Raw genomic sequence first — 9,559 nt, 5'->3', positions numbered from 1 at the left:
TTAACACTACATATTGCTATATATATTGTTATATTACAGATATTCTAAATTAAAGCTACAATGATTAAACGATTTATCGATTAGTTGTCAACCCATTAATCAATTAATTGCCAACTATTTTGATAATCGATTTATCAAGTCTTTTTTTTTTTAAAGTCCAAAATTCTCTGATTCCAGCTTCTTAAATATGAATATTTTCTGGTCTCTTTACTCCTCTATGACAATAAACTGAATATCTTTGAGTTGTGGACAAAACAAGACAGTTGAGGACGTCATCTTGGGCTTTGGGGAACACTAATCAACATTTTTCACCATTTTCTGACATGTTATAGACCAAACAACTAATCGATTAATTGAGAAAATTATTGTAAATCTAAGGATAACATGACATCCATGACTGACCTTGATGATTCACAACAAGCCACTCTTCTTCCACCACTTCTCCAGACTTGACTTCTTCAGGGGTCTCCTCCTCTCCCCCAAAAAACAGGCGGGTGATTGTTTTGAACATTTTCCTCTTTGTCTTCCCTTGAGGTGTTTTGTTGTCTTTGCTGTTGTTCCCGTCTTCCTTCCCTTCTTTGTACAGCAGAAAACTCAGGTGTTGCAAGATCTGTTAAAGACAAGAAAACATGCTGCCTCATATACAGTAGAGTAATATGCATGATCACATAGCATCAGTTTATGCTAATCCCTCGTTGACTGTTTGGGAGTGATGCCATGAGACCCATACTTCATTATTATTTTTCAAATTTCAAGCAATCTGGGTCATCTGACCAGGATGTCCAATGACATTTCTTTGCACATACAGAGGTTTGAATAATGATGCCCACTCCCCCTGAATTTCATTGTTAGGGTCCATCTGTCTCTAGCTTTATGGGGGGGAGGGGCTCCTTTTTAGCAAACATCTTGTCAGTGCAAATATCAGTGGACTGAGGTGGCTCCATGTTGAGCCATTGCACTTAATTAACAATATTAAGACATTGAATTCATTTCTGCAGTGTACACTAACTGTAATGGTGTTATCTTGCTATTGTGTGTTGTATTGTGTACTGTCATGCACACATCATAGACATAATGGGAGAAATAACATGATACAAACATTATTGCAGCCACAGAGATCAGCAGTCTCTGCAGAATCAAACATGTATGACTCAAATGAATTTAAATGCATTTTTTAGACATTATTTCAGGTCTCTGGGTCACACAGAGTCCTCGGTTATTTGCAGTAATATGACGTTAATATGACCTTCAACCAAACTAAACTGAGACAACCAGTGCACTAATACAATTTTGGGATAATCGATAAAAAAAATGTGTCTCTAATGTGAATAATTGTGTGATTGCTTGTCCATCTTATTGTCTGCAGCCATTAATATCTATATCTGATCTGTAGCTCTGCAGCCTCCTTACCTGCTGTTAGATCTCAGGTTCAGTCGCAGACCATTCTGGAATGTCAATTTGCAAAATTGTAACAATTACCTGAATTATTTGTTGCCAATGGAATCCTGAAACTGTTACAATGTTACAATCAAACCAGCAGACTGTTGTTCTGTTTCAAATCTTCAACTGATCACAGCCAACAGAAGACCCGCCCACCAGGAGGAACCAGCCAATCAGAGACCGCGACGGACTGAGCATGCGCAGTGAGTTAAGTTCAAATATTTCTGTATAAATCATGTTTATGTTCACTCTTTATGCGCCAGGTATTATTAGCATGGATGTATTAAGAGAACGGTTATTAGCTGTTAGCACATCTACACAGCTGTCTAACAGCAATAATAACCACATTAAATTATTCCTTAATATTTGGCTGTTTGACCCATAGACTGTATTTGTACATATATTTGTACATATATTCGCATGTTCAGATTTTTCATTACAATTCTGCAAAAATATTTTACAGTATAAAAATAATATAAAAATAAATTATAAATCATATAACAAATGAACTGTAAGGAAAAGAAAAGATGAATAAAAACAAAACAAACAAACAATCAAACAAAAAACATTCGGGGTCTGTTAAACTATTGGAATAAATTTTAAATGTATAAACAATTTAAGTTTTTGCCGATTTTGAATTTTTGAGTTTAAGTTTTCAATCATAGTCAAATATGTTTTAAAGGTCCCATATTTTAAAAAGTGAGATTTTCATGTCTTTTATATTTTAAAACAGGTTTAAGTGTTAAATAAATACTGTTAAACTATCAAAACGCTCAATATACGGAGAAATACACGCAGCCCATATTCAGAAATTGAAATATTGTAAATTTGTGACATCAGTAATGAACAGAAATCCTAACGGCTTGTTTCAAACGCGCAATTTCTGAATACAGGCTGTGTGTATTTCTCCTTATATTGAGCGTTTTGATACTTTAACAGTATTTATTTAGCACTTAAAACTGTTTTATAATATAAAAGACATGAAAATCTCACTTTTTACAATATGGTACCTTTAAAAAGTTGCACAAATGGTGCCTTTTTTTCCAGCATTCACTCTGCTATAAATATGCTACTCCTGTGGGATACTCGTAGAACACAGTGGTGAGTGTATATTATACTACTGTGTCATATTGGTCACGTTTATCTGCTATAGCAGTGGTTCTCAACCTTTTTCATGTCAAGGACCTTACATTGATATACATTAGGTCACGGACCCCCATTTGATAAGATTTGTGTTGTTCGATATGATAAAGACCAGAATTTTATAGTTGTCAACTACAGTGGAGGAGAGAACCGTGGAGAAGTAAAAACTATGATCATAATAGTCACTTTTATGACTCTTACTCACATTGGACTCTCTTCTACAGTGAATTAAATAGTGAAAATAAACTATTCCCCATTATATGGGGTTTGAGAACTGCTGCTCCAATTCCTAATTATTCTATTTTTGCTGTAATATTTCTAAACCTCCTAAAATCTCTTGTTGGACTAGTATAATGTATTAATCCCACAGCATATTGCCGTTCAGTAGTCCATATTTCAGTGTTTGAAGATGAGGACAAAGTCAGTTGGATAAATATACCCTTTTTTACTATAGCTGTTTCAGGATTCAGAGAAGAAGAAGGCTTAAGTGACAGAGGCAGAGTACAGCCACATTCCAGTCAAGGTGTGTTTAAATCTGTCATTCAATAACTTTAGATACCTTGAGATTAACTGTACTGATGCTGTGATTGATTGGGAGCCTCTGTATCAGCGCCACCCAGTGTTCAATGACCATGACCTGGTGAAGTTTCATCATTACTCCCTTTCTTCCAGAAGATGGTGCAGTTACTCTACTGAAGTTGTGATATAAGTTATAAGACAGCTTGTGTGTCAAGGTGTAACTTTATTTATGTATTTTATTAAATAAAATCTGGCAGGTCTAGTGAATACACAATAACCATCTCACAATATGGGCCAGTCTGAAAACAACACCTTTCATGATATATTGATCCTTACAGTCATATTAACTTCAATGTAAAGTGACAATTTAGTAGAAATACTGTGCACATTCATGATGCTTTTTTAATGTTTAGACCTCCCTTCTAAATTCACCAAATGAAGGAAACACTGTGACTGAGAACAAGTCAATGACCAAAGTGATCCAAAGACATGCATACTAGGTGAACTACATATATACACTTTAAATTAATCAAATCAATCAATTAATCAAATCAATCAATCAATCAATCAATCAATCAACGAATCAATCAATCAATCAATCAATCAATCAATGGGGCAATTTAAAAAAAATAATAATCAATTAAAAGATTCAAAAAAAAAAAGTTAAACTACTTTGTCCTGCTTGAGTGTAGGAGGGAGATACAGGAGTGTTTGAATTTATTGGTTTTAGTGGCTTTTGTAACTGTGTTTATCTGTGCTCTGTGGTGGACTGTCGACCTGTCTTGGTTGCAGTGGACAGATTGATAATTTTTCTCAGCACACATTTGACACAGCATGTCATAGAATCAGAATCAGAATCAGAATCGTGTTTGTTGCCAGGTGTAAGAGGTATACACTAGGAATTTGCTTTGGTTTTGTTGGTGCAAGTTAAACAGTATAATAACAAAAGACTAGATAAAAACGTTAGAATAAAAAAAGAATACAAAATAGGCCTATGTGCTGTATTGTTTAAAAACCGAATTAAACTATGTAATAGAGCTGACAAATTGCTTCCCATCACGTTCCCAGGTATCTCCATATCTGCATAATTGGACCACACAGTGTCACAGTGTGTGATTATGACACTGTTACGCACAGTAATTAAAATACTTTGCTACTGTTCCTTCACCTTTCCTCGTCTGCAGGTCAACACCGACGGGTCATCTTAACTTCAATGTAATAAAGTTTACAATTTAGTAGAAATATTGTGCACATTCATGAGGTTTATGTTTAGACCTCCCTCCTAAATCCCCCAAATGAGTGAAAAACTGGTGACTGAGAGCAAGTCAATGACCAAGATATAGGAGTGTTTTAATTTTATAAGTTTGAGCTATAGTGTCTTTTGTAACTGTGTTTATCTGTGCTCTGTGGTGGACTGTTGACCTATCTTGGTTGCAGTGCACAGATTGATCATGCAATGATCAAGTCAATGATCAAAGTGATCCAAAGACATGCATTCTATGTGAATAGACTTTAAATTAATCATATCAGTCAATCAATCAATCAATCAATAACTGTATTTGTCCCCAGTGGGGCAATTGGTTATGCAGCAGTGGGGTGCACACATTTAGCACACAGGACACATAAATACAACACTAAAAAATATAGAAATAGTATAATAAAAAAAATGACAACAGTAAATTAATCTACTTTTTCCTGCTAGAGTTTAGGAGGGCGATGGCAGAGGGAGATACAGGAGTGTTTGAATGGTTTTAGTGGCTTTTGTAACTGTGTTTATCTGTGCTCTGTGTTAATATAATAATAATAATAAGTTTATTTGTAGAGCACTTTTCAAGCACAAAGCACAAGGTGCTTTCCAAGGAAATTCACATTATGTACAACAGAATACACTGAAACATAAATAATTAAATAAAAAACAATAGAATGGGAAAATAAATAAACAAGCATATACATATTCATACAGTTACATATGCACATATATACACATCAGCACACAAGCATACAAAAAGGCATCATTTGTGGTAGATTGTCGACCTGTCTTGGTTGCAGTGGGTTTTTTTCTTAGCACACATTAAAAACAGCATTATTCATTACTATGTGCTGTATTGTTTAAATTAAACTATGTAATAGAGCTGACAAATTGTTTTCCATCACGTTCCCAGGTATCCACATATCTGCGTAATTGGACCACACAGTGCCAGAGTATGTGATTATGACACTTTTACGCACAGTAATTATAATACTTTGCTACTGTTCCTTCACCTCTCCTCGTCTGCAGGTCAACACCGACGGGTCCCAGTGTGTGTGAACGCTGCGAGGCTCGTGTTTTTGTTGTTGTAAAGTGTGCAAGTGGTTTCATCCTGCTCTGCAGAGCTGCAGTGATCCTGGAGGACTGGAGGTGGAGACTGTCCTCGGGGCTCCGCCTGTGTGTCAGAGTCTCTCAGAGTATTTCAGAACAGAGGCCAGTATTTAGTCATTCTGCATGAAAGCTGCACACACACACAGTTCTCCAGTCGAGTCCTCTCTTAACTTTCTGGACTATAGGAAGATATTTCTCTCTTGTTTCCGGCGGATCCGAGGACTTGATTATTTTTGTAGGAACCTGTGCGTCGTGACCAACCAGGATACTTTTACGCACAGTTCTTTAACGCGCACCAGGACAATGCCTCGGTCTTTCTTGGTCAAAAAGTACTTCGCGAGACAAAAGCCAAACTACAGTGAACTGGAATGTCAGAATGGTGAGTTGAGAATACTTTTTTATTCTTTTATATGAATTATGAAAGCAAAAGTGTTTACACAAACTAACTTAAAGCACCTGTTTTCTCAAGTGTAGTTGCTACTTTTTAAGTTAAATGTTGTTACATTTTGGGGGAAAAACTGTTTTGTGCTTTTTGAGCTTTGGTTCAACTACAAACCGGCTACTCCCTGTTCAAGTTGAGGCCCGTTAGATGCACTTTCTCCACTTTTTCTGCAACCAGACACACAGACAGAGCCCCATTCATGTTACAAGCCCTTGTGAATACGTGGGAGGAAACGGCCCATGAAAACTTCCCATGGCTCCAGCTTTATGCTCAGTAAATGCTGAGAAAAACAAGACTGTGTCACTTAAATGACACTATATGGTCATCTGGATCAGGTCTGCTAAGTGTCCCCAGAGTCACAACTCAACATGGAGTTCAGTTTTACGCACCAAATATCTGGAACAAGCTCCCAGAAACCTGCAGAACCGCTCCAACTCTGAGTTCTTTTAAATCAAAGCTTCAAACTTTCCTGTTTGCTGTTGCCTTTTATTAAACCAGATAATGATCTTATATGATGCACTACAGCTTTTACACTTGTGTGTTATACTCTATTTTAGCTTCTATCCTATAGCTTTTATTTTTAGCTTGTTTTTATTTTCTAATCTTTAATGTTTTTATAACTGTTTTAATTATGTCTTAATGTTCTTTTGCACTTTGTCGCAATGTTGTTGAATGTTTATGTAAAGCACTTTGAATTGCCCTGTTGCTGAAATGTGCTGTACAAATAAAGCTGTCTTGCCTATATGTGTGAAATTTATGAGACACATTTCAGATGTGTTCTATAATTCAATCAAATGTCATTGAACTTGTTGTCTGTATGTTTGAACCATCCTCTCCCTTCTGTCTCAGACACGTTACTGGAGAGATATCCTCTCGCTGAGCTCTCACCAGGAGACAACAACGCCTGCTTCACAACAGGTCTGGTGTGGGACCTGAGTGTCCTGCCCGCCCTCTACCTGCCCGCCTCCCAAACAGAGCCCTCTGCCACGCCGGGCCCCCTGGACCTCAGCTCTCCATCCAGCCTCAGCAGCAGCGCCAGCAGTTGTGGAGAGGAGGACGAAGGTGGACGCACCTCAGACCCCCCTAGCCCCGAACCTGTGCACACGTACGCCCCTCGCCAGCGGATGAAATGCACCGGTGCCATTCCTAAAATCAGTCCGCCCGAGGAAGAAGAGGAGGAGAGGGCGGCCCCTGTCACAGCGGCCAGACCGGCCTTCCTCTGCAAACACTGCCCCAAAGAGTACACCAGCCTCGGGGCTCTGAAGATGCACATCCGCTCGCACACTCTGCCCTGTGTGTGCACCACCTGTGGAAAGGCTTTCTCCAGGCCGTGGCTGCTGCGCGGCCACATCCGCACACACACAGGTAAGACTAGGACACTACGACACACATCCTTCCTCCATCTGCTAAATTTCCACTTTGATTCATAAGTGAAGAAATAGGTGTTACTGTAAAGATTTGAGTTGTTGTCATTGTGAGTCAGCAGCTCACTTCTTCAAAAGTTGTGTTGTGACGTGAGAGAGAGCAGGGAGTCCATTGCAATCAGTTTGATGAGCTCAACACTTGATCAGCAGCAGACATGGATCACATAGTGGATGCCCTCTGTAGACCCTGCGCTCATTGATCACTCATTGTGTTTAATGTCCCGGCAACAATGACTCGTCAGCTAATTATCTTATCACGGCTGCCGGGGAAGACGCCAGATTGGGGACACACGGTTGACAAAAGGTTTAAAGAATGCCTGAAGGCTCTCTGCGATCACTGAGCGCTTTGTACCTGCAGCAACTTGTTACCGTGCTAATCTCATTTGGCTCTGATTGAATCATGCTAATTCAGTCAGGCTCTGACCCCACCAGGCCCACCGTGTGCTCCTTCATTATCTCGTGAGGTGTTAATGGACGGCTCTTGTGAGCTCAGAGACTGTTGTTCCAGTTACGACGTGTGTTTCCTCCCTTTTCTCTGTCCAGGTGAGCGACCGTTCTCCTGCCCCCACTGCAACCGGGCCTTTGCCGACCGCTCCAACCTGCGGGCACACCTGCAGACCCACGCCGAGGTGAAGAAGTACCAGTGTAGCGTCTGCTCTCGCACCTTCAGCCGAATGTCGCTGCTGCAGAAACACAGCTCCTCTGGCTGCTGCTCCTCCACGGTGTGAGAGACAAGAGAGAGACAGTAGGGGAACCCAGTCAGAGCTCAGGGGACAGTGGAGGACTGAGGGTCTACACAAGCCCAGCTGGCCTGTTGACGACCTGCGAGGCCACAAAGAGCATGAAATGGCCTTCTTCAAGAAACCTGGAGGGAATCAAGCCTCATTATGGATCTGACTTTACAAGCTGCTCTGTGAACAAAAACATCTGACGAGCAGATTTCTTCTCTTCCAATCTAGACTGAGGTTTTGATGCCGGACCAAATCCGAAACTGAGCAACGCCGACACTCACTTGATATCAGCCCCCTTTGTTGCTATTGTGCCCATTCCAAACACCAAATATGTAATGAACTCATCAGGGTAAGAGGTGTTCTTTCCTGTCTCCGTCCTGGTGCCGGACAGCTCAGGATCATAGCCTAGACACAGCTGCTGAGAGGTAGGGGTGCGTGGGTGGAATAAATCTCTCAGCGTGCCTCAAAACACACACAGACACACACACAGTCACACACACACAAAAGCAAGGGCACACACAGCTGTCCCTGGTACTGCGGTGTAGATAGACGAGGTGCTAACAGGTGCTACAGCCATGACCTTCGCCGGCTGATAGCAGGTGACTTCCACTGCCCTTGATTTGCTTAAGAAGAAAGAGGAAGCATGTCATCACAAAAGAATGGCATCAGTTAGTCTCTTTGTTCACCAGTGAGGATCATTTTAAGCCTCTATTTTGTCTACATCCAAAACCTTCTCTTTAATCTGATGATTTTCAGAGATAGGAAAAAGCCATGCTGTCTGTTATTTTTACCAAAGAAGCTTCACTTTGCAATGTGGATGACAATGCAAAAAGCCATGCACTCAAGGTTACCACAGTGTTAATAATACCAGCCAAAGCCATATTTTGTTACTTAAATGTGCCTTGAAATTGTATTACTTTTGAAACCAAAAATGTGCCTTTTTTTTTTTTTTTTACCTCAGTTAGTATTTGTGGATTTAAAATTGAATGCAGTATTAGTAGAAATTAGAGCCAAAGAGTTTGAAATGTAAAGAAGGCTGGGACCAAAGATTTTTTTAAGGTTTACACCATTGAGACATGGTTGACGAATATGTGATCACAACCCTGTAAATGGACAGTTCAAAGATGAATTTTTACCTTTCCTAAACATTTTTACGGCAGTGTTTTATAGTGCAATGTGCAGATGATGATGTTATTTCAATTTTGTACCATGCTTGTGTGTTCACTCCTATTTCTTGTATGTTGTAACTGAGAAATTTTCCATTCAATAAAGTAATTTATGTTTATTAAAACTTGCTCTGTCGTTCGCGTTAGTATTAAAAATCCACTTATGCAGTTTTATCTCTTCTTTGGTACAAAGTGGAAACGGGCGCAGTCAATATACGTTGGCTATAAAAGGTCTGTTTGATCATTAACTGTTCAACATCTTGATATCGGGCGTGGAGCATGAAGTGTGGTGAAGCTGAACTGCAGATGTGCAGGTGAACACACTGTGTGATGGA

The 9,559-nt window shown here is 39.6% G+C and overlaps 1 protein-coding gene across 1 annotated transcript; it reads left to right on the top strand.

Moving 5' to 3' along the window:
• The first annotated feature begins 4,434 nt into the window (after positions 1-4,434).
• snai1a (snail family zinc finger 1a) lies at positions 4,435-9,352 on the top strand. The gene is made up of 3 exons (XM_037784704.1): positions 4,435-5,840; positions 6,753-7,268; positions 7,871-9,352. Exons 1-3 carry the CDS (start codon positions 5,585-5,587, stop codon positions 8,053-8,055), a joined length of 957 nt encoding a protein of 318 aa, XP_037640632.1. The 5' UTR covers positions 4,435-5,584; the 3' UTR covers positions 8,056-9,352.
• Positions 9,353-9,559: the final 207 nt, after the last annotated feature.

This window comes from Sebastes umbrosus, chromosome 1 (genome assembly GCF_015220745.1).
Source record: "Sebastes umbrosus isolate fSebUmb1 chromosome 1, fSebUmb1.pri, whole genome shotgun sequence".
In the NCBI taxonomy this organism is placed as follows: Eukaryota; Metazoa; Chordata; class Actinopteri; order Perciformes; family Sebastidae; genus Sebastes; species Sebastes umbrosus.
The sequence above is the reverse complement of the archived record's forward strand: the minus strand, read 5'-3'. Positions and strand labels throughout refer to the sequence as shown.